Source organism: Myxine glutinosa, chromosome 13 (genome assembly GCF_964187855.1).
Source record: "Myxine glutinosa chromosome 13, kmMyxGlut1.1, whole genome shotgun sequence".
Classification (NCBI taxonomy): domain Eukaryota; kingdom Metazoa; phylum Chordata; class Myxini; order Myxiniformes; family Myxinidae; genus Myxine; species Myxine glutinosa.
The window spans coordinates 35,652,550-35,678,543 of record NC_136273.1 but is presented as its reverse complement, the minus strand read 5'-3'; the positions used below and the strand labels follow the sequence as shown (position 1 = coordinate 35,678,543).

The 25,994-nt window shown below is 46.1% G+C and overlaps 1 protein-coding gene across 2 annotated transcripts in view; it reads right to left on the bottom strand.

Annotated features, from left to right (window-relative positions):
* LOC137438845 (GRB2-associated and regulator of MAPK protein 1) overlaps positions 1 to 25,994 on the bottom strand; it is an 84,518-nt gene that overhangs the window by 25,722 nt on the left and 32,802 nt on the right. For both annotated transcript variants that reach the window (XR_010986803.2, XM_068134262.2), the window contains exon 4: positions 16,670 to 17,243. Coding sequence is in view for 1 of the 2 variants with exons in the window: in XM_068134262.2 (XP_067990363.2) it covers positions 16,670 to 17,243 (574 nt within the window). In the remaining variant the exon portion in view is untranslated. The remainder of the gene's footprint in view (positions 1 to 16,669; positions 17,244 to 25,994) is intronic.

The following is a 25,994-nucleotide window of genomic DNA, read 5'->3' as shown; positions in this document are numbered from 1 at the left end:
AGTCAATTAACCGATTTGCAGCTATGTTGTTGTAAAGTACAAAGACACAAGTTATCCAGGTGTGGTACAATACATTTGGAATTGTGAACACTTCGCGAATGCACTGCAATTTTGCAGATGAAGATGGCGATGGCCTGTGATGAAAGATGCTCCACGGTATTCGTCCAGAGTCGAAAGGTTGAAAGTTCCAACACCAATGGATGAGAGTGAGTTTTGGAATGAAAAAATAGATACGGACACAAAATTGTGCATTTTATTTTAACTTTTGGTGAAATAACATTTTAAAGAATGGAAAGCGTGACGTCAGATAAACAATCCAGCGTTTTAAAACTCGTATCTCTATTTGCAGGCTTTGCAGGAATCACGTTTTGTCGTCCAAGAGTTTTAGGGAGTGCATGTACCTGCAGGTCCATTAATTGAATCAATGGAATAAATGCTTGTGGAATGTTGTTAGTCTAGTTTGTGAGGCAAACCACCGTTTGAGAGGCAGTTTTCAAAAAAGAGGGGTTTTGCAGACTTGCGGTGGAATCCAAGATTTTGGCGCCGTCCTACAATGGTACATGGACCGTCCTAAAGTTTTCTGCAATCCTGGTTTTTCTTGGAATACTGTCAGATGAAGATAACAAGCGATTCTCTCACAGAGCAAATAGTTAACATCCCAATGGCTTATACACCTTTACTCATGGAGTGCACGCGACGAGAAGAACTGAAACCAAGAGTTAGAGGAACAGGGACATTTTTATCCTGCTTTTTGATTACCTAGATCTATTTTACCTATTTACCTATTTTTACCTACAGATTACCTATTTTCATCAAAAATGTAGTGGTCTGAGAGGGTCATTAACCAGTGTGGCAGCTACATTCAAATGTAAGATGTGCACAGAGGGAGCTGCAGATGGAGGAAATGTTGAGTTGGATCTTGGAGACGGCGTGAAGCTGGAAGGTGTGAAAACATTTTGCTACCTCGGAGACATGCTGAATGGAGAAGGTGGATCAGACTCGGCAACGGTTGCTAGAGTGAGATGTGCATGGAAGAAGTTTCAGGAACTGAGTGGCGTGCTGATGATGAGGGGAGTGTCGTTGAAGCTGAAGGGAAAGGTGTATGCTGCATGTGTGAGAAGTGTTATGATTTATGGGAGCGAGACATGGGTAATGAACGTAGAGCAGCAACGAAGGTTGGAAAGGGTGGAAATGTGAATGGTTCGACGGATGTGCGGAGTATCGTTGAGAGAGAGGAAGACAAATGATGAATTGCGAAAGATGATGGGAATAGAGCCTGTGATTGATGCTGTGAAGAGGAACAGGTTGAGATGGTTTGGTCATATGTTGAGGAAGGATGAAAGTGACTGGTTTTTTTTTTTTTTTTTTTTTTTTTGTATACAAGATCGAGGCTCGTGAAAGAGCTAACATTAATCACACAAAAAGACAAACCGACACACAAAACACAAAAAACAAGGGGAGCGGTAGACAAGATGGGGAGAGAGGGGGAAGGACACAAAAGAGAGGGGGAAGGACACAAACACAACATTTGAGAGCAGGGACATCGGGAGGACTTGGGGGGAGGTGGGAGAGGATTAAAACATATGAACACTGCAAGGACTCTGGGGTGAATTACCGGGGGTAGAAAAGATCAAGGTTTTCGATGGGGGAAGATAAGAGATGGTGGTGAACAGCTGTTTTAAAGACCTGGAGGGAGGAGTGGGATTGAAGGGAGTGCGGGAGTTTGTTCCAGAGGCGGGAGAAAAGGGGAATGAAAGAGTGAAGGTGAGCAGAGAGCCTAGACTTTGGCAGTTTAACCAGAAGAGGGTTGCAGGCAGATCTTGTGCGACCTGAAGGAATATTGGGGGGACAGAGCACAGAGAGAGCTGGGGGAGCAAGGCCGGAGAGGAGTCGGTAGAAGACAGAAAGACCACCAACCTGCCTGCGGTGAGTGAGTGAAAGGCCCTCGGCGTTGACTACATCGCAGGAGATTCCAATGATTCTGAAAGCTTTGGCCTCAACAGCGTGAAGCCGAGCAAGGTGTGAGGCAGGAGCACCAGCCCAGAGGGGGGAACAGTATTCCATTGAGCTGCGGATGAAAGCCTTGTATGTGGTGAGGAGCTCAGGTGTGCCAAGGAAGGACTTCGCACGACGGAGGATGCCCAGTCGGCGACTGGCTTTGGAGGCCAGCTTGGAAATGTGGTTTTCCCAAGAAAGATCATGGCAGATAGTGAGACCCAAAAGCTTGAGCGACAGAACTTCTTGGAGAGGATTGTTGAGAAAGTAGATGGGAGGGTTGTCCAGTCGGTCCTTTCGGAGAGACATTGTAAGAGTGTGAGATTTGTCAGGATTGAAAGACATGTTCCACTTGTTTGACCAGTCTGTGATTTTGTCCAGGTCTGCAGAGAGTGAGGAGGCTGCAGACTGCCGATCTGAGGGATGAGGAATGGAGCGACAGAGAGTAGAGTCGTCAGCAAAGAGATAGAGAGGATTTTCAAGAGAGTCAGAGAGATCATTGATGAAGACCAGAAAAAGCACAGGGCCCAGAACACTACCTTGGGGAACTCCAGCCTGAACAGGAAGAGGAGATGAGAGAAACCCATTCAGGGCCACACGTTGACTACGACCAGTAGTTGAGAAGTTGTGATGGAAATGAATGTAGAAGGAAGTAGAGGACGGGGAAGACCATAAAGATGGTGGAAGAAGAAATGCGGGCAAGGTGGTTAACAAGGAGAGATGCAGAAAATAGGGCAAAATGGAGAAGATTGTCAATGGGACCGCAAGGCTAACCCCCGCTCTAGTAGGGAAAATGGCCTTTAAAATGCATGTTGTTGTGGTTGTTGTTTTTGATTACCTAGAACTCGTGGAACACAAAAATATGATGCTCAAGACTCGTATTTTTGCAACACACACCACACACCACACACACCTCCCTTGTTCTATCATATAATGCATCACCATTGCCTGGCAACTGCCTAATCCATTATTCCCCATGGAATTTCATGTCCATGGAATTATAACTTTTTTTTCCTTTCCCTCGACACAACATTCCTCTCGTCAGACAAGCGCAAAGCTCGGCCATACCTTGATTGTCAAACGTTTGTGGGTTTTTTAATTTTCAGCATAACAACAAACGGGGAAACATCAATGTTATTGGTGTACCATTCCCACTGGTTACCCTTTGGCACACCTACCAACGTCAAAAATACACAGAGAGATGGGGAATTTTCTTTGTATACAGTTGTCGAGGCACATGGAAGAGCAAGAACATCATGGATCAGGACGTAACAGAACAATAAGAAATGTAGAAATAGGAGAAGGGGAAAGGGAAATAGAAACACACCAACATCAAGATTGAAGGACACAATAGATGGAGATTTGGAGAAATAGCCAATGGAGAAGAGGAAGGATTTTATATCCGAAGCAATGATGGATTCCATGACTTTGCTGATATTTGGGAGCAGGCTGATTGGTCTGTAGTTGCAAGGATCTGTTTTTGCACCTTTTTTGTGTAAAGCGGTAATGTTTGCTGATTTCCAAGCTGATGGCAGATGACCTTGAGCAAAAGAGAGGATGAAGAGAACAGAGAGAGGGTGAGATGGAGCGGCAGAGCAGTATTTTAGGACCCATGGGCTGATGCCGTCTGGTCCAGTTGCACAATCAGAGTCGAGGTTTGACAAAAACTTCTCCACCTTGTCAGGAGAGAAGGACACAGAGTCCAGGAGCAGCTGGGTTCGACTGGGTAAGGTGGGAACAGAGGGAGATGGGTTTGGGACACAAGATTTTGAGGCAAACACAGAGTTGAGGCATTCGGCTTTTTCACGTGCGGTGTCAGCTGTGTAGCCGTTTGGGGGTGTGGAAGGGGAAACAAACACCAGAAACAGCTTTGACCAGATGCCACCAGGATTTGGAGGAGGGAGACAGGTTTGAGAGATCAGTCTTGAGAGTAGAGAGATATTATTTCCTGGCTCTCCTGAGGGTAGACACACACTTGTTCCAAGCTTTGTGAAAGGAACTGAGATTGCCTTCAGTTGGATTAGCCTTCCATGAAGTGAAGGCAAGTTGCTTCATGGCAACTGCCTCACCACAAGCTTCAGTGTACCATGGACGGGAGGAAGGGTAAGACAACTGAAGACGAGATGGGATAAATCTGTGCATGAGAGAGAGCAGTTTGCTTTGGAAGAATTCCCAGGACGAGTTGATGTCAGAGGCAGTAGAGATGGGAGACCAGTCCAGATGATCGATGGCTGCTTGAAGACCGTGCCAGTCGGCCTGATTGAAATGCCAGACTCGTCAACGCTGAGAATGGCTCTCTGAGAATGGCCAGAGAGATGTCCCCTTTAACAAGCACATGATCAGAAGAACCGATTGGAGCAGAAGAAGAGCAGCAGACATTTACAGGGAAATTAGTCACAACCAAGTCTGGAAGAGAAGATACTCCATTGACTGAGATCCAGGTCGGGAAATTGACAGATTGTGTCAATCCCAGTGAGTCGCAGAAGTCCTTTGCTGAGGAGCCATGGCTGGTGATAGAGGACCCACACCCAGCCAGCTGGCATGATGACAGTTGAAGTCGCCACATATGAGGAAGAGAGAGTTGGGATGAGTGGATAGAAGTTGGTCCATGTTGTCAGACAGCGAAATGTAAATGGAGTCATCACTGTTTGGAGGATGGTACAGAACACATATGAACAAAAGGTGGGAGCGGAGAGGAAGCCGTAGCCAGAGGTACTCCTGGGGGTGGGGTGGAGAGAGAGCAGTGCAAGGAGAGTGAGGAAGATAGTTTTTGATAAAGAAAGCAACCCCACCACCAGGACGAGGCTCAGGTCTGTCATACCGGAGGAGGGAGTAATCAGGGAGATATGTTAAGGAATCAGAGACATCTTGAAGGAGGATAGTTTCTGTTAAGCAGATTATGTCTGGTTTGTCAGAAGCAACCTGTATGGAGAGATCAATCAGGTTTGAGCGAAGGCCCCAGATGTTTGAGGTCCATACCGTTAATGAGGAGAGAGGGGGAGCATTGGGTGCAGGACAGGGGAGGGGAGGGGTAGGGTCAGATGAGGGGTGAGAGGGGAGGTGGGGAGAGCTGTTGATAGTGTGTCGGAGATTGCAGAAGAGTTAGGAGAAAGGGAAGGGTGAGGAGGACAAAAGGTTTGATGATGATGGGAAGAGGCACAGTGAGGTGTTGTTTGAGGGGGGCAGAGAAAGTCGGAGGTTGGAGGAGGTGGAGATATGTGATGGAAGGGAGAAGAAGTGGGGAGGAGGCAACTTTGAGGAGGAGGGGGCAGGGGGGAGAATTGGAGAAAACAGTAGGGGGGGGGGGAGATTACAAGGGGAGGGGTAGGGGGAGTTTTTAAGGAGAGGGGTGAGGAGGGAGTTTTGAAGGGAAGGGGTGAAGGGGGAGATTTGAAGGGGAGGGGCGAGTGGGGAGACTTAGACGGAGGGGGGAATTTAGGAGGGGAGGGGCGAGGAGGAAGAATTGAAAGGTAGGGGTGAGGGGGGAGTTTTGGAGTGGAGGAATGTGGGGGGATTTTTAATCCTTCCCCCCCCTCCCCACTCTACCGCACAATGTCCCTCACAAAAGTGAAAGCGCATTCTTAAAAAGAAAATATCGATCACACATTCTTACATGAGATAGATGGACACACACAGGCAATACAAAATTGCATTACACAGGCAATACAAAATTGCATTACACAGACATTACAGAAGGCCGTTCATACAACAGACAAACAGACAGGCTGATCAACAGATACAGTAGATAGATGGATAGATACAGACACATAAGAGAAATGGATAGACACGTAGATACACAGACAAATATAGGTGAAATGGATAGATATATAGATAGATAGATGCACAGACACACATTGGCAAAATGGGTAGATAGATACAGGTATATATATATATATGTATGTATGTATGTATGTATGTATGTATGTATGTATACGTATATATATATATATATACAGTCGTGTCCAAAAATATAGGCACCCTTGCACTTTTTTCAAACAACTCACAATTTTCTCGAGAAACAAGTTGAAATTGACAAAAGTATTTCGTCTCCACAATTCTTTATTTCACTGTTAATATTACAAAACCTTTGTTTTTGATTCAGAACTTAATATATCCTTTTAAATCAGAACTTAATATACCCATTGCTGGCCACTTCAGAACAGTCCAGCGTTTTGTCTTGAACCACTCTTGGGTGCTTTTTGAAGTTGTTTGGGGTCATTGTCATGCTGCAATATCCATGACCTTCGATGGAGACCCAGCTTTCTGACACTGGGTTGAACATTGCGCTCCAAAATGCCTTGGTAATCTCCTGATTTCATGATGCCATGCACACATTCAAGGCACCCAGTGCCAGAGGCAGCACAGCAACCCCAAACATCACTGAACCTCCTCCATGTTTGAATGTAGGAAAGGTGTTCTTTTCTTTGAAGGCTTCATTTTGTTTTCTGTAAACATAGAGATGAAGTACTTTCACAAAAAAGCTCCAATTTGGTCTCATCTGTCAACAGGACATTCTCCAAGAAGGATTTTGGCTTGTTCAGGTGCGATTTGGAAAACTCCAGTTCGGCCATCTTATATCTCTCTCTCAGCAGTGGGGTCCTCCTGTGTCTCCTACCATAGAAACCCCTTTCATTGAGTTGGCAACGGATGGTGCAAGTTGTAACTGTCGTACCTTGTGTCTGAAGGTCAGCTTGAATCTGTTTGGCAGTTGATCTAGGTGCTTTCTCCACCATTCGAACAATCCTTCGCTGCAATCTTCGATCAAGTTTTCTTTTGCTTTGTCCAGGGAGGTTTGCTACAGTGCCATGGTCCTTAAACTTCCTGATAACATTACGTACAGGGGACACAGGAACATCAAGGTCTCTGGAGATGGACTTGCAGCCTTGAGATTGTCCATGCTTGGCTGCAATCTTGTGTCTCACCTCATCAGACAATTCTCTGGTTTTCTTTCTTTTCTCCATGCTCATTGCGGAACACACAATGACACAAAACAGCAGAATGACTCCTTTTCTCTATTCAAACTGGTTTAATGAGTGATTTTATATTGCAGGCATCTGAAACTCACCAAAGGTGATAGTCAGGTTCATTATGTTCAGATTTATAATTTCGTTCTTTTTTTGTGGAGATTAGCAAACCTATACATTTTTGGAAAGCTTATAGCACCAGGAATCCGAAAAACCATGTTTCCATTTGCGCAAATTTTTCTTTGGCGGCCATATTGGATTTTCAAAATGGCCACCATCGGAAACCTATTTTTCGCGATATCTCAACATCCCATCCGAACCACCTAGAGTGCTGATTCCAACACCTATACCCACATTTTTGGGGATGAGGAATCACATGAAGCCATCTAAAATAATCTACACCTACCCTGGGATACCAGGTGGCAGCCTACAGCGGATTTTCAAGATGGCCACTTTCAGGAAACATGTTTTTTTCTGAATATGTATACCACATTGAGTGATGTTTCGCCTCAGTACAGTCATAGTCATAAATGGGATCATTTCAACATGTTCAGTTCATGTACATGGAAAGTCATTATATCAGACCTAATAGTTCATTTAAAATAAACCTCATGAAGCTCACAATTACTTACCTGTTGTCGTTTTATATATTTGCAGGTCTTGAGAGAAGATGAGTGAAGTTACGACTCAGCCCACACAGTGGCAGCACTGCATAATTTGTCAAACCGCTTCAGCAAAATATGGAACGCTTGTCCAGCAGCCCAAACCGGACTCGTTTGAACACTTGCTACAAACCCTTAATGATAGAGCAGCCTACCATGATGGAAAATATGTTAAAATTCACAGTCGCTTAAAGGATGAAACAAGTGAAAGTCTGCAATTCAATAATGCAGTTTGGCATCGTATCTGTTATTCAAATGCAACCAACAAAGAGAAGGTACAACGTGCCAAAGACCGCCATCAATATCACATTTCAGCCGGCTCCTACACAGAGAAAAAACGTGGACAAAAGCGAAAAAGCACAGAACTGGACGAACCATCAACTTCCACCACCAGTCCGTTTACACGTTCTGCAACAGCTCCATTCATTAAGGAACATTGCTTTTTCTGCCAGGAAGATAACGAGCAAAAATTGTACACATTGAGAACAGAAAACGGTGGGAAAGCATTACACGATGCTGTGGAGCTGTCTGGAAATCTCACCCTGCAAACTAGGTTAAACACATCCATCTCACCCACTGATGCACATGCAATCGATGTTCAATACCACAAGTCATGTTGGACAACAAATGTATTCCATGTGTTACGTACCAAGGATAACAAGGGAACAACAGAGAGAGGTCATCCGTTTCAAACATCATGTTTGATTGAGTTGATTAGCCTTGTCGACTGTCAAACTCAGAATAAACAATACTTATCCATGGCACATATTGAAACAACATACATCAACTTGCTTGGTGGCACAGATGCATTGGCGCACCACTTCCCTGCATATAGTAGACACTGGCTCAAGGAGAGAATTCTTCTAGAACTACCACACGTAACGTCTGTTAGGCAAAAGGACAGGAGAAAACCTTCTGTTCTTTACTCCCCAGATGCATGCGAATCCGATATGGTTCAGTCTGCCATGATAGAAAGTGAAGTAGACGATCTGAATATTATCTATAAAGCAGCAAAGGCATTGCGCAGAATTATCAAGAACTTCCACCAACAGGAAAACTCATCCGATGCTATACAGGTCACTAGCAGCACAGATGATGTTCCAGCAGCACTCCACGCAATGATCAGATGGGTTATGGTGGGGCCAACAGAAACACTAGAAACTGAAAAACGAACCACTCACGTTAACAGAGAAGTACTCACTGTTAGTCAGATGCTATTGGGTGGATTCAAATCTGACAAGCAAGTGAACTATAGGCCCAAAACTGATTCTGCGACCTTCCGATCAACCAAATCACAAGAAACTCCACAGTCTCTAGGATTAGCCTTGGCAGTTCACCATGACACAAGAAACAAGAAACTCCTGGAAAGTCTCTGCTCTCAAGGTTACTGTGTCTCGTACAGTCGTGTTATGCACCTCGAAACAGCCCTAGCAAATGCCATTGTGGAAAACACCCTGAAGTTCCAAGGACTTTATGTTCCTCCATTTTTGAAGAAGGGAACTTTTGTGTTTTTTGCAGCTGATAACACAGACTTTGCTGAAGACAGCGTGGATGGCAAAGGGACAACCCATGGAACAATCATTGCTGTTTATCAAAAACGTGACACTCAAGGAGAAACATTGGCGCCACAACTGAGCATAGCTGACACTACCAGTTTGTCAGTGACCCCGTACCAGGTTCCTATGCTTCATTGTGACAAGCCGGTGCCGAAAACCATAAAGAGAACAGACACATTCCACATCAGCAAGGATGGTATATCACCAGCGTATCACCTTACACATCTAGGATGGTTGGTTGCTTCTATGATCACCAGAATGCAGAAATCAAACAGCACATATATACCTGGTTGGGCAGGATACCACTCATTGCTGTCGGGTAGTCACAGTTTGACACAAGTCGGAGTCTTACCCCTTCTACCTGAAGTAGCACACGAGTGGTCGACTCTTCTGACCGTCATCTCTCAGACAACTCAGCTAAAGAACTTAGTTGTTGGTACAAGCCACCCTACAGTCATTTCCTGGGATATGGCCCTCTATGAAAAGGTGATAAGGCTGCTGGATGCAAGGCCAGACCTGAAAGGTACCGTTGTACCTCGGCTTGGCGAGCTGCATGTGGTCATGGCTGCTTTGAGAGCCCTGGGTACTTCCATTGAGAACTCAGGTATTGATGACGCGTGGATAGAGGCCGACCTCTACGGACCTTCAACAACAAGGCAGATCCTGAGATGTTCGCATTACAAACGCACTCTCCGTGCTCATATTTATTCATATATAGCACTTTATGAAATGGCGCTGGACCTGTTCTTCAAAGATTATCCACAGTTGAAAGCCGTTTGCTCAGATATGTCAGAAGAAATAGACGAGGCATGTTCAGAAAAGGACAAGTTCACCAAAGCCACAAGTGTGAAAGAAGCCAACACAAAACTGTTGAATGTCATCACTACAGCTGATGTTGTGAACATATTCAAGACTTGGGAAACAGAACAATCCAAAAAAGCCATGTTCAAGTCCTTGATGAATTACCTGCATCGAGTGGAGACAATTCTGTTCTTTGTGGAAGCTTCTCGGGACGCAGATCTCAAACTCCACCTCGAATCTGGTGAGGCACTCAGCAAGCTATTTTTCTCCATGGATCGTATCAAATACAAACGTCTTTGGCCGCGATACATAGCAGATATGTATGACCTGAGGAAGACGCATCCGGCCACATACAGGGAACTCGAGAATGGAAATATCTCAGTAACGAAATCTAGCATCCCCTTTGTATCAATCGGTGCAGACCACGCTTGTGAACAGGAAAACAGAGCAATGAAGGTTCATTCTAGACTTCCAGGCATCTCCAATAATGCCAATGCAAGGCAGAGATTCTTTATGGCCTCTCCAGAATTGTCACGGCTGACCAGAGAATTCAAAGATCAGTTCGACACCAAAACAGACAAAGTGACAGAACACCACGAACTTAGTCCGAGGGCAGTGAATCTGAACAATACAGCGGTTGAAAAGATCAAGGCTGCTATCATGAGTCATGGCAATCCATTTACCACAGAAGGAAATAGCATATACAACTTGATCACACATGCCTATGTCCCAGAGGAGCACACGTCACAAATCCTGAATATCGACAACATTGGTCAACACTTGTACGAAGAGTATGTTGACGAAAGAATCAACGGAACAGTCAGCTTATTTGCACCCGTGAAAAAAGAAAACAACACGATGTACTTGTCTGGTGTGAAGAAGACCAAGATCATGCTCAGGGACAAGTCAGTCGACTTGAAGGAAACAAAAGACTTGTATGGAAGGCTGATGATATTGACAAAATCAAGCCGTGATGTTGACCAGAAAGACGCAATAGGCAACTACGAATTCACCCTTACACCTCGCGCCTTGTTCGCACCAAACGGTGACCTGCTTCCTTGCCTTGACAAGTCAAAGTTAATCCATCTCCTTGTGAAACATGGAGACTTAGCTCCGGGTGACTTAGCTCCGACCTCAAGTCCTCAAGCTCAAGTCCATAACTCTGCAGCTATGAAAATAGCAGTAGTCGACGCCATGGTTCTTGTACAGAAATTGTCGACAAAACCAGCTGCAACAGTAACCGTTGAAGATCTCAGTGTCAGCTTTAATACCAGATTGATGTCACTGACAAGACATTTTGACGAAGTTATCCTCGTGTTTGATACTTACAAGGCCGATTCGTTGAAGCAAAGCACAAGACAAAAAAGACGAGGGGGGCACAATCCAGTCCAGTACCAAGTGAAGGACAATACCAAGATCCAACACATCACCATGGAGCGGTTCTTGTCACACGCTCAGACAAAGTCAGATTTGGCAGAATATCTGGCTGAGAAAACGTTGGAGTACAACAGAGATGCCTCCAAGCTGATAATTATATGTGCAGCAGGAAAGGCCAAGAGTAACAAAGGCGTGCATTTTGAAGACAATAATCATGAGGAGGCAGACACTCTGATGATTCACCAAGCAGTGCTGGCAACTCGCCGCAATCCCAACGCAGAACAGCTTACCTTCTTCTCTCCTGATACGGATGTCCTGGTCTTGGTCATAGCTAACTATGATGTTCTGCTCAAAAACACTGCTGTCTCCCTTGTGTCGGGCCTTGTGCAAGTACAACCAATCTGGAACAATCTTGGCGTCGAAAAGGCCAAGGCATTGCCAGCATTCCACACATTCACAGGAGCAGACAATACTGGACGGTTTTCGCGAATAGGCAAAACAACATGGTTTGAAGCTTTCGTCAGAGCCGATAGTGACGTGATACAGGCCATGAGAATGCTCGGTGATGCTGCAGATGTGACCGCAGATCAGATGTCCAACTTGGCAAGATTTGTATGTGCAGTGTACGTACCAAAGGGAATATGTATCAACAGCATTCCGGAGTTGCGCTGGTACCTCTTCTGTAAACACATGACTGAAAGTCACAAGTTACCTCCAACGCTAGGGGCTCTAAATCAGCATGTTGATCGTGTACATCTTCAGGCAAGGGTATGGGCTCAGGCTACTATCGCACATCAAGTGTTCCTGGATCCACAGCAACATGGCTACTTCAAGGACAACGATGGGGAATTGAAACCACTAATGACAGATGTACCACCAGCACCGAAAGCAATACTTGAGATGGTCAGATGTCAGTGCAAAGGAGACTGCTCATCGAGACGGTGTTCGTGCCGTGCCAATGACTTGGCATGCACAGACTTGTGTTTGTGCAGCTCCGAATGTGAAAACGACGATGACTGTCAACCTGTTCTCTGCTCTGACGACAGTGATGAGGACATTTGAAAACCTATGAGGACAAAATGTTGATGAATGTTGACAAAGATAAAATTTCATCTATGGGAAATATTCTATGTTCAAATAAAAGTAATTATTACATGTATAATTATGGATTGTATAGCCTCATCTCTATATACTTACCTCTTGAATACATAAATCACCTGTTTAGGATATATGAGGGATGTGGTTTCATAATTATGATCCGTGTGCCACAATGTAGCGAAACATCACTCAATGTGGTATACATATTCAGAAAAAAACATGTTTCCTGAAAGTGGCCATCTTGAAAATCCGCTGTAGGCTGCCACCTGGTATCCCAGGGTAGGTGTAGATTATTTTAGATGGCTTCATGTGATTCCTCATCCCCAAAAATGTGGGTATAGGTGTTGGAATCAGCACTCTAGGTGGTTCGGATGTTGAGATATCGCGAAAAATAGGTTTCCGATGGTGGCCATTTTGAAAATCCAATATGGCCGCCAAAGAAAAATTTGCGCAAATGGAAACATGGTTTTTCGGATTCCTGGTGCTATCAGCTTTCCAAAAATGTATAGTTTTGCTAATCTCCACAAAAAAAGAACGAAATTACATAACAAACCTGACTATGAGTTCAATTCCAAAGTAAAGGAAAATCACCTGCCTGAAATCTAATTATTTCTCACAACTTCCAAAAGGTGGCAATAATATTGCCCGGGCCATTTTAAGATTTCTGTGTGGAATCAGCTAAGATTTAGTAATTTTTTTCAGCTTTTTTTTTGTTTTGTTCCATTGCAAACCAAAGAAATACATGTGTGGATACCAAAATATTTTTTACTTTCAACAATTTTCTGGAACAAATGGTGCATTATTTGAAAAAAAGTGCAAGGGTGCCAGTAATTTTGGCCAGGACAGTAGGTGAAATGGATAGATATAGACACACAGGAAAAATGGACAGACAGAGAGACAGAGAGACAGACAGACAGACAGAGAGAGGGACACACAAAAGGGAAATGGATAAATAGATAGATAGACACATGGGCAAAATTGATAGACAGATAGATAGACAGACACACATAGGCAAAATGGATAGATAAATACATAGACACAAATAGGCGAAATGTGAATGAATATATATATATATATATATACCCACTGTGAAATAGTTAGATAGATAGCCATACACGGGAGTGGAAAAAGACCATCCCCCCTGGAAGATCCCACGACATATCTTGTGTGTGTGTGTGTGTGTGTGTGTGTGTGTGTGTGTGTGTGTGTGTGTGTGTGTGTGTGTGTGTGTGTGTGTGTGTGTGTGTGTGTGTGTCTACATATCTACACATTCTTACATGAGATAGATGGACACACACAGGCAATACAAAATTGCATAACACAGACATTACACAAGGCCATTCATACAACAGACAAACAGACAGGCTGATCAACAGATCTTCTCCTTTCATCAGACAATTGGATTCCATCTGCACTTGGAATGCAGCAGCTTGAATATGGGATGTTGTGAAATTAACATCATTTACAACAATCCTTTAAATTATTTAAGTTTAGGAACAACCGATACTGTACAATTAGTGTGTGTGTGTGTGTGTGTGTGTGTGTGTGTGTGTGTGTGTGTGTGTGTGTGTGTGTGTGTGTGTGTATGTGTGTATGAAAGAGAGGGACAGAATTGTGAGGAACAGAAATGAAAAAACGAGATGTGTGTGTGTGCGTGTGTGTGTGTGTGTGTGTGTGTGTGTGTGTGTGTTACCATTTTTCTCAGAGATGGCTGAACGGATCGTTGTCGACCTTTCAGAGGTTCCTCAATGAGTGCCGGGGAGTGTTTTGGGCAAAAAAAATGTTTGAAAATTAAAAAACAAACAGTTGTATTTTGGGATGATTTTTTTCTATCAATCTCTCTGTTGTGCATTTTGGGAAGTGTGTGGGGACCCCATTCCTTAGTGGATGTAGTGAAATGTTTTAGGCCCCCACAAAAAATAGACCAGGCAACACCAGGTACCCCTGCTAGTATAGTCCCTCCCTGACATTCGCGGGGTATATGTTCCTGGAAAATGCCGCAAACGTTCAAACCGCACACGTCGTTTTAAACGTACTGGTATCACAGCCTTGCGTTAGAATTTCATTATATTTTAGATTCAAAATAAACGTTCATTTTTATTACCTGCGCCACCAAAGGTGGATGGAAGTTATGTTTTCACCTCTGCCATCTGTCTGTTTGTTTCTCTGTCTGTTTGTGAACAAGATATCTCAAAGTTGTGGACGGATTCGGACGAAATTTTGCAGAGAGGTAGCATATGGGGCAAGGATGAAATGATTAGATTTTGGTGAAGATCCAGATTCGGATCCGGCTACTAGAATTTTTTTCAGTGATCTTCACCATTGGGAGATCGGGCCCAAAACGATATATAGCAGGATACCTCAAAATGTTGTGGACAGATTTGGACGACTCTTGGTGGAGAGGTTGTGTGTGTGACAAGGACTAATCGATTCGATTTCGTTGAAGATTTGAATATGGATTCGGATATGATAATTATTTAATTTTTTAAGTGATTCTTCACCATTCAGATCGGGCTAAAACCAACATTTGGCAGGATATCACAAAAAGTTGCGGATGGATTTGGACTAAACTTGTTGGACAGGTTGTGTGTGTGACAAGGCAGAATAGATTAAACTTTGGTGAAGATCCGGATCCGGATCCAGCTAGTGGAAGTTTTAAGTGATTCTTCACCATTGGGTGATTATGGCCAAAAACGACATGCATTAGGATATCTCAAAAAGTTGGGATGGATGATTTTGATTAAATGTGATTCTGTATTGTCATTTTCTGATCTACTCTGGGATACAAAAGGTAAACTGCTCACATGGCGGAGGTATGCTCTCTAATGAGTGCCGTTCTAGTTTACCATGAACCAGCCTCGCTGATCGGCACAACATTTGCACCATATTACAGGGGAGAGAGTTGTACATTGATCGTGTGCAGACTAAAGGAATCATTAGACTTGAAACTAAACAATAGACATGTAATTAAATTAATCAGTTGTGGTTCCCGATCAAAAATAAATGATAAAATAATTATGTGAGAAACAAAGCAACCCCACTTCCCACGTCATACGCCATCTTTAATCCTCTTCCCCCCTCCCGTGCCTCCCCATGCGGAGAGTTTGGTATAGTCTCAGTGAACCAGGATTTTTCTTGAAAGAGAAAATACTAACAATATTAACCTGAGATCCCTATCCATAGGGGAAAAGGCATAATCAACCAAGTACCAAATAAGTCCATGAGTGGGCTGGAAAAATTATTTGCACACGCGCGCGAATACGCAGAATACAGAACCGCAAATGTAGAAGCACGTCACATTTTATCAACTTGGCTCATGCTTGGAGATCTGCATGCCATGGCTTTTCCCTGTATTCGTATCCGTCTGTCTAGCCTGGTGTTGGCTTGGCGGTTAGGGTGCAGGCTTGGGTTCCTCGGAGCCTGAGATCGAATCCCGGTCGATCGCTGAATTAACGCCAGGGGGATTAACTCAGCCTGTCATCCTTCCGAGGTCGGCAAATTGAGTACCAGCTTGCTGGGATGAATGATCCCAGTGTGTACCCCGATTTAGAATAGGTACACCGTATCCCTGCGCATCGTAAGAGGCGACCAAGGGTTGGCATCAGGAAGGGCATCCGGTCATAAAAACATTGCCTCAAACAGGGAACCATGATTGTCATGGGGCTCGCAAGGCCAACCCCCACTCTAGCGGGGGAAAATGGCCCTAAAACGAGCATTCATTCATTTCATTCAGTATCAGTCTGTCTCTCGTCTCAGGAGTTTCCGTTTTTGAGGTTTTGTAGTTTCTTTTTAATAAACGGTTATTCCATAAGTACACGTGTCACATGGTAACCCACCATTACCATCCTTACGTGCAAACTGTTTTGGCTTGGGTTTGAGTACATCCCAAGGGGAGATAGAATTTATTAACGTACTGTACGCTTTAATATATCGGCAGGATTTGGACTCCGACTTGGGGAAACAACGCTGACGTCTCATTATACTGGAACATGATATTCATACAAGTAAAAAGTGCTGCAAAGTGGAATTTCGCCACATCCATCACCATAAATAAAAACGTTTTAACCCGAGGTTATTTTCAAACAGTACACATGGTTTTGGGAACAGAAACTGGCCCACAGTTATCAGCTCAAGGAGGTTTTTATCAGCACTACAGTATAAAATGTCACTAGAAAGATCTTCGTTGGGGTACCATTCAATGAATTTGCAAACTTACCTTTAATGAGCCCTTCTGGTAGAGTAAAACGAGATGCGGGTGTACTCGCCCCCAATGTGTAATGTCCTGGCTGCCCGCCGTCACGTCCGTGCAATGCCACGGCCACAACTACAGTGCGCGCACGCAACCCCACTAGTTTGTATCGATGTCCTTCACGCACCATATGTTGGTCATATGGATTCCTTGGTGGAGGTGGTCGTGATGGCACCAACACAGTCACTGGTAGTCGAGCATGCTCTACAATAGAGCGCAAGGAATGTTCACCGTCATGCAGCTGAGACTCCAGTGGACTTCGAGTGCCAAATCGCCCGTGGCACTCAAATGGCAGGCTCACACTCTCATTGGTTCGGTGATTCATGCAGATGAGACAGGGCATCTTGCCCCGAGCAACTCGAGGGCTTACAGCTGCACCTGGGAGCCGTCCGATTTTGCGCAAGAGAGTGGTGAGCCGCGACCGATCCTTGCTTGGTCTGCCACACAGGATCTCTGCCTGCCCCATTAGGGTTAGCTCATCCCCCGCATTCAACGCAAAGTGGTACAACTCGCTCTCCTCATTGAATTCACCAGATGCGACCTGCACCAGAACAAGTTGAAGAGAAAATGGGTGAGAGGTTTGTTTGGGTGAGGTAAGAAGTTCAACAGTTTGCAAAAAAAAAAAAAACAAGAACCGGAGCAGCAGCAGCAACAACAACAACAACAACAACAACAACAACAACAGCAAACGGAAGCTCTTGAAAATCTGTAACATTCCTGTAACCTTTACCTTTGCAAACTTTATAAACAAACTAATCATGTTGAACATGTAATCTGGAACAGTACAACAGACCACCAAAAATGAAGTGAGGCCAAGCAATCTATTTCAAGATTTGATGAGACAAATACAACTTCTAGCTGAAGAGCTCTCTTATGCATGCGTTCTCAATTGATATTATGCAGGCCTAGAATCTGCAAATTCGAAAAGACATTTCAACTCTTGTGGAAAAATTCCCAATGGTATGAAAAAAAAAAACAGCGACAACAAAGGACTGCTTTGTTCAAGACAAACCTGATCAAAGATTACGGGCTCAAAGAGAACGACTCAATGGCCGGATACTGCAGGCTGCACATTCTATGCATTTATCCAATCGCACTGGAATCTCAGGCCTTCGGCACAGAAAAGACACTAAGAAGCTTCATTGTGGGACAAAGAGCAACTCGATGCCACGATACCATGAAGACGTCTTTGTACCCGAGCTGGATTCAGAGATGAACAGGTGAAAAACACTTTACGAATATACAAGTAATAAGCTTTGAAGACCTCACCCCTGATAAAGGGTAGAGGCGAAGAAGAAGATTTGAAGAGTTTGTTTTACCCCATTCTAAAAACGAAATCCCAAATTTAGCTACAAATATGAGCAGAATGAAAACAGAGGTCTAATCCACTCTGCTATGACTAAGGCTCACAGACTTGCTTGTACATAATTGGCACGAGGGACACACATTAACAGATTGTGGCTTGTTTGGCATTCCCATCTGGGCACTTAGCTCATGACACAGAGGTTAATATCCCATATACTCTATTTATTTGTCCATTTTTTTAAATTTTTTTTTAGTATACATCATCGAGGCTCGTGAAAGAGCTAACATTTATCACACAAACAAATCAAACAGACAAACAAACAAAGTGTATAAAAAGGGGGGCGGTAGACAAGATGGGGAGAGAAGGGGAAGCACATAAACACAACATTTGTGAGGGACATTGGGAATGTGTGGGAGGGAGAGGGCTTGGGGGGAGGCGGCGTGGGAAGGGGGGGAGGGGGGTGGGAGAAGTATAAACACAAGGACACCAAGGACTTCCAGGAAAGAAGTTGGTATTTCAAAAAAGAGGATTTGGGGTGAAATTAGCAGGGGTAGAAGAGATCAAGGTTTTGGATGGGGGATGATAAAAGATGGTGGTGAACAGCTGTTTTAAAGACCTGGAGGGAGGAGTGGGATTTAAGGGAGTGGGAGAGTTTGTTCCAGAGGTGGGAGAAAAGAGGAATGAAAGAGTGAAGGTGAGCAGAGAGTCTTGATTTTGGCAGTTTAACCATAAGAGGGTTGCAGGCAGATCTTGTGCGACCTTTAGGAATATTTGGGGGACAGAGCCCAGAGAGAGCTGGGGAGCAAGGCCGGAGAGGAGTCGGTAGAATACAGAAAGACCACCAACCTGCCTGTGGTGAGTAAGTGAAAGGCCCTCGGAGGTAGCTTCATCACGGGAGATTCCAATGATTCTGAACGGTTTGGTTTCAACAGCGTGAAGATGAGCTGGGCGACTTTGGCCAGTTGCCCAGTTGGCGACTGGCTTTGGAGGCCAGATTTGAAATGTGGTTTTCCCAGGAAAGATCATGGCAGACAGTGAGACCCAAAAGCTTGAATGACAGAACTTCTTGGAGAGGATTATTCAGAAAGTGGATGGGAGGGTTGTCCAGTCGGTCTTTTCGGAGAGACATCATAAGAGAGTGAGATTTGTCAGGATTGAAAGACATGTTCCACTTGTTTGCCCAGTCAGTGATTTTGTCCAGGTCTGCAGAGAGTGAGGAGGCTGCAGACTGCCGATCTGAGGGATGAGGAATGGAGCAGCAGAGAGTGGAGTCATCAGCAAAGAGATATATATATATTGTTACGGTCGCGGCTAGGATGTTGTTTGCCGAGCGGATGGCCGCCGCGCCCGAACAGTTACCCCGACTAACCCGATTCCTGAACGTTGGCCAAAATCGCGCCACAGATATTCAATAGGGAAAAGACAAAGGCGACACGGATGTGAAGAAGAAGAAGAAGACAAAAAGGTTTTGCAATACGAATATAATTTATTACTATTTACAGGATTGAAAGAAACCAAGGAAGAAGGAAAGATAAGAAAATAAAGCAGAAAGAGGGACGGACCAGAAAGACAGTGAAAATACTAGCTTAACTAAACAGGCTTAACTTATTACCTAGGACAGAACAAACAAAACAAACTCACGTACGCAAAAGGATGGAAGGGCAGGAATCGTTTGGAGGGATGAGCAGGTGGAATCACAGGGCACAGCGAGCAGGTCCACTCCGGGCGGGAAGCGAGGAGCCGGCAGCTCCTTGTATTCGGCTTTACACCGCACACCGGCAGGGTCACTCGCTGCCCCGTCAGGGCTTCACGCGGCTGGTTGAAACGGGGCTGGTTGAAGCGGCTCTTTGTCAAAGGCTTTTCGTATCTCTCACGCAACAACCACCCAAAGGCTTTCCGTATCTCTCACGCAACTCCGGTGCAACTCTCAACTCTCTCCCGGTGGACTGCCAACCCTCTTACGCACCTGGACTCATCTGCCGTATCTCTGGTGTATCTTCTCCCAGCGAGCGTCGCACCCTTCTCTCATACCTTCAGCGCGGGTCTGTGTCACGCCCTCGTCGGTTTCGGTACCGCCCTCTCCCCCGTGCTCTGTTTCGTGACCTTTTATGGCAATCCCACGGGCTTGTCTCCTTATTTGGGCATGGGGCTGAACAGCCCCGCCCTTCGTGGCGCGCCCTGGGCTTGCCTCTCCCTGGCGACCCCGCCCCTCCTGTTCAAACAGAGCACGGAGCACATATTCACTATAGCAGCGAAATGAGAGGGCGCGCACCCCACGCTTGTGAACTGCTTTACCCAGAGATGGAGAGTTTGGCTGGGAAATGGAATTATTGAAGGGGAGCTATTCTTAATTGATTCGGTGCAATGGAGTATTAATTAATGGAAGACAAAGCCTTAGCCTAATACACAGAATAAGGATATAACTACTGAACAGGGATATATGGTGTCCTTCGTGTATGTTTTATGGAATTAACTACGGGAACGCCCTTTGACCTTTATACACAGACTGGAGGCAGGAGGGTCCAGAATAAAGCAATAATAAAAAAACACAATAAAAAAAACACAATCCTCATATCCACAACAATATATATACACTACATGACCAAAAGTATGACACTACATGACCACAACAACCCTAACCCATATATATATATATATATATATATATATATATATATATATATATATATATATATATATATATATATATATATTGTTGCGAATATGGAATTTGGCCTCCATATCCGCTTGTAAATATTCCCCTATTTCCCCAATACTCCCCAACTATCCCCAATCCCCCATTCCCTAGTCCCATTGTCTGTAAACAACAATCAGTAGAGCCGACCTTCCCCTTTTTCCCCCATTAAATGTCGTGCCCAGGTCCACCGCACCACACGTAAACAACTTTCGGACATCTTGCTAGTTATTCTTAGTCTATGTCAGTTAAGGACTCGTTTCCATTAATTATGACTCTTCGTTGCACCAGAATGTGATTATATGGCACCAGTAGTGAGTTTAGGACCTTTCCCATACCTCCTCCCATCTTCTTCCCCAAACAACAACAATAACAACAACTACAACAACAATTACAACTACAACTACGACTACAACAACAGAGGGGCGGGGAGTGTGCGTCCTCACACCGGCTCGGTTACCCGCCATGACCATGCGCTCCACGGCGTTACCCCGAAGGGGCTGGCTGTCAGCTCCTCGTCAGGGGCGGAGCCAGTAACCCCCCCACGCACCCAATGAGAAGCAACGTGCCGATTCCATCTGGGGCGGAGCTAACGAGCCGAGGGCGTGTCACTCCCCGCCGGATATACGCGGCCACGTACCGGACGTGACGTCAGATGCGCCCCCAGCCTGGAGAGAGAAGTTGCCACGTACGAGCGCTGAATACCTCCCCGCATCTCTGGACCGGACCGAGTCGATTCTGACCTTTGAGCCCAGGTGCACCTGGAGCCATCGATCCTGCCTTTCCTAGCCATCAATCCCCGTGTGAGTCAGCCTTTTGTCCCGTTTATCTGTCGTCTGTTGGGGTTAATATAAGATTGTGTCTAAGTGCTTGTCTTTCTATGCTGTACCTCTCGTCCCTGTAATCTGACCTTCCGCCCTAATATAATCTCCTCCGGAGGTCTTGAGAACCGTATCCCTGGTGTCGCGTCAATTTAATCCCAGCCGTGTGTCCTTTCCTTCATTGACCTAGCGTAGCGCGATTAGTCAACGTTCGGGTATAATCGGGTAACTTGTGCAGACGTGGTCATACCAAAACCGCTCGGTAAATAACATCTAAGCCACGTCTGTAACAATTGGTGTCGAGGAGTGGAATTCGAACCCGGGACTAAATTTATTAGGCCAAAATTGGTAATAGAATCGATTCGGAGCGCGTTTCCCGCGCGAAATTATAACGGCGAAATTTGAATTTGTTTTACGAAAATAAAAACCCGAATTTTGAAAGTCGCGCTATGGCAGACCAAGACAGCTGGGGTCCGGTAGGGGAGAGTGAGGCAGGGTCGGTCCAGGACCAAATTGAGGGACGCGAGGAGAGCGAAGCAGCGAGGGTAGCAGACGCACAAAATGGCGCCTCGCTGGTCACCGCGCCCGCGACCGTGGTAGCGCCGCCGATGGATTGGGGCCTATTTATGGAACAAATAAAGGCCTTTATGGTTAAGTCGGGTGAAGAAATGAAGGACGAGATGAGGGCTAATAGTCAGCAATTGGGAAACCAAATTGTGGGATTGAGGGCTGATAGTGAGCGATTAGAGGGCCAAATGGGGGTAATGAGGGACGAAGCGAGGGGTACTGGTGAGGGATTAGACAATAATTTTAAGGGATTAGACAATAATTTTAAGGGATTAGACAATAATTTTAGGGGATTAGACAATAATTTTAAGGAATTAGACGAGAAATTTGGGAAATTAGACAATAGATTAGGGGAAATACAGGAGGGGTTAATGGGGGTAGAAAACAGAATGGCCACTCAAGAGAATCAAATGGAAGGGATGCAAAAGGGGTTAGAGGGGGTAGAAAATAGAATGGCTGCCCAGGAGAATCAGATAGAGGGAGTGAAAAATGGGTTAGAGGGGTTAGAAAACAGTATGGAAGGCAAATTGAGGGACATGAGGGACCAAGCGGAAAGGGAAGTTAACCAAATGGGGCAGCAGATAGAGGGGGTCAGAATGGGGGTAGAAACCAAACTGGATGCTCACAGGGAGGAAATGGAGCAGATGAGGGTGGCATCTGGGCAGGAGATGCAAGTGATGGGAGAGGAGATCAGAGGAGGAGTGAGTGAGGCGGTCGGAGGAGTGCGCGAGGAGGTGAGGCACTGTAAGGAGCACATGGAGAAGGAGGTGAGAAAGGGGACTGTAAAGTTACAAGGGGGCATAGAGGACCTGACGCAGGAGGTGGAGCAGCTGACGGTGGGACAAACGGAGTTAGTGGAGCAGGTTCAAAGGAACACTGCGGTATTAGGAGGTTTAAAAGCGACACAAAACGACATAAAAAACGACTTGATAGCGACAAAGAGGGAATGTCAGATGGTACGTGAGGGACTGACAACGAGGTTGGACGAGGTGATAGAGGTAATGGAGACGACGGACCGGCAGGTGAGGACGCACATGGAAACGGTCAAGGTAGCCTTGGAGGACGAACTTGAAGAGACGTACCGGGGAATAAAAGAGGTGAAGCAGAAACTAGAAGAAGTGGAAGAAGGGATGAGCGAAATTAAGAAGCGACGGAGAGGGGATAAGAAAGAAATAAAAGAGGAGATAAAAGAATTGGTCCAAAGTCTGTGTTTGGATCGTGATGATGTGCTCATTAACCGGATGAGGGATTCGCAGGTGATGGAGGAGAAGCGAAGAGGAAGAGGACCCGGTGTAAGTGGTGACCAATATGGTCGTGCGTATGATGCGCCAGGGGATTTAAGAAGCTTGGGGGTCGAGATGGACCCGGGTGTTCGTGAGAGGCCGTTGGTGAAGTGTGCGACAGGTCTGGTGTGCGAAAGAGGAGGTGTGCGAGAAAGTCCGACTCTGGGGTGTGTGAGGAAAAAGTGCGTGCCAAGGAGTGAGTGTGCTGGCGAGAATGAGTCGGTCGTAGCGCGTGTGCGAGGGGGCACATGGAAGCGCGGTGTGGTGAGTGTTACAGAGGGTGTGACGGGAGAGTGTGCGCGAGAAAGGTGTGTAACGGACAGGTGCATGGGGAAAGAGTGCGCTGTCAAGAGTAAGGGTGAGTGCGTCGTCAAGAGTGGTGGTGAGAGTATTGAGAGTGACAAGGAGAGTGAGTTGGTTGTGACAGGTGAGCGAGGATGTACACCTGGGATGGAAGGATGCACACCTGGAATGGTAGAGCGTGAGTGGGAATGCACGCTGGAGTTGGTGGTGAGGCACGTGGTTGGGTGTGCGAATGAGGGCACACCTGTGATTGTCACAGAGGAGGTGACAGAGGAGGGGGCGCGAAGCGGTGTATTGGTGAGGTGTGCGAGCAACGAATGTGTGCCAAGGTGCTCGGTGGTCAGGTGTGTGACCAAGGCTGTGAGTGGAATGGGTGTACCTGGGTGTGTAAGGAAAGGTACGAGGAGCATGGGCACGGCTGGATGTGTGAGCAAGGAACGGGCTGCGGGGTGTAAGCGTCCAGGTGAAGCATCGACGTTAGACGGGGTAGAGTTTAGAACGACTTATAGCCGAATCGGGCCCTCGGTGCGTGCTGGGCCTCGCTTTGAACGGCCGCGTCCGTGCTCCACTAGGCGGAGCGGGCGGCCCGATAGAAAGAGTCGTCATGGCGACCACTTTTTGTTGAGGTATTCCGGCAGGTCGAGATCGGGACATTGGGTGGCTCCGTGCCGAGATGGTGCGTGGGATCTCGGCCCGAGTAAGCCCCCGTCCCTGCACCGAGTGCCGGACGCATCCAGCCGCTGGCACAGAACAACCTGCATTCATGGCTTGGCTTTACGAAGCCGGGCTTTGGACAGGAATTGGCGCACCGAGAGGCATTATTGAGTAGACTGGGTGATGAGGTTAGTGTTTTGGATCCAAAATGAAAAAAAAAAAAAAATTTGATGATTGGCAAGGGATTGGCAGTAGTGATTGGCAGATGATGGGCAGTGATTGGCCAAATTTTTGATTTGTTGAAATTTGATGTGCAAAATTGGTAGTGAGCGATGGGCCCGATGGGTAAGGGGGGCATCCCTGCCACCCTTCCCATAGGGGGGCAAAGGAGCACTAGATTATGGGGTGTATGGCAGTGAAAACTAGCCCGGGTGGGTTAGGTTATATTGATAGGGATCTAGAGAAGATGACATTAGGTGACGTTAAGTTTAGTTAGTGACTGATACCTGTAGTGGGGACGCAGGTAGTTTAGTGTGGATGATAATGACGTGGGAGCGCAATAGTTTAAAGGGACGACTGGGAAGCGCAAGTTTCAGAAGGGAGTAGTTAGCTGAGATGATGCCGTGTGTGTGAGAATTGAACAGGTGTGATTGCACAGGTGTGCAACTGGACAGGTGTGTGGAGCAGTGTGTGAGTAGTGAGTGTTGTAGATCAGCGCGAATGCGCTTGGGGAGAGAAGGGTGCAGGTGGCACCAGGTGTGAGAGCACAGGTGTGCAAGTACAGGTGTGTGGAGAGAGTTGGAGTAAGTGGTACGGAGTGGTGTGCATGGTGCGAAGGTGTGGATGGGGGAAGAGTGGACCCTTTTCACGAGTACCCGGGGCGGGTAGTGTAAGTGTTAGGTAGAGGGTACAGGTAAATTGTGGTTGGATATTGGCATTTGTGGTGCGGTTGCAGAATGGTGTTGTGGATGGGTGCATTAGTGTTGTGGAAATGGCTGGGCGTGTAGCCTGTTAGTGTGTGAAGTTGGTTGGGCACTCCACCACTGTGAGGATGTCGGCCAGGTGAGGCCGCAGGTGGGCTCTGGGAGCCGGTAGTTGTGAGTGGGTGCCTGAGGATCCCGGGTGTGGATCGGGTAGCCCAGTGCCAGAGAGGGCACCGAGTGGGGAGAGCGCCAGAGGGCCTGCCCCAGTTAGTTAGGTTAGGGTGAGGAGCTAGGTAAGCTCGGGTGGCAACTGCAGTGGTGGAGGTGTGCAGGTGGGTAGACCCGCTGGGAGAGGTACACGCCACAGCCCGGAAATTGTGCGAGGGCACCGGGAGATGAATCGGGGGAGTGAGACCCCAAATTGAAAAGCACCACAGTTTGGCCAATGGGAATTGGTTTTTAGAACCCATAGTGTAAGAGGGCCAATGGTTTGGCCGGAGAGAGACCCCGGGTAGTGTAAAGTTGTTAAAGTCATTTAGGAAATAGTTAGGATTGATGAACCTGTCGCACCATACGCAGCCACTTACCTGTGGTGATGATGATGACTCCACACCTGTGTTTTCTTTGTTTTGTTGCAGGAAATGAAATTGCTGTGTGGATTGTGAGACGCATCACGACGTGGATGAGACATTGGGGTGATTCCATCTCTCCCTCCTTAGGAGGGACTGATGATGAGTTGG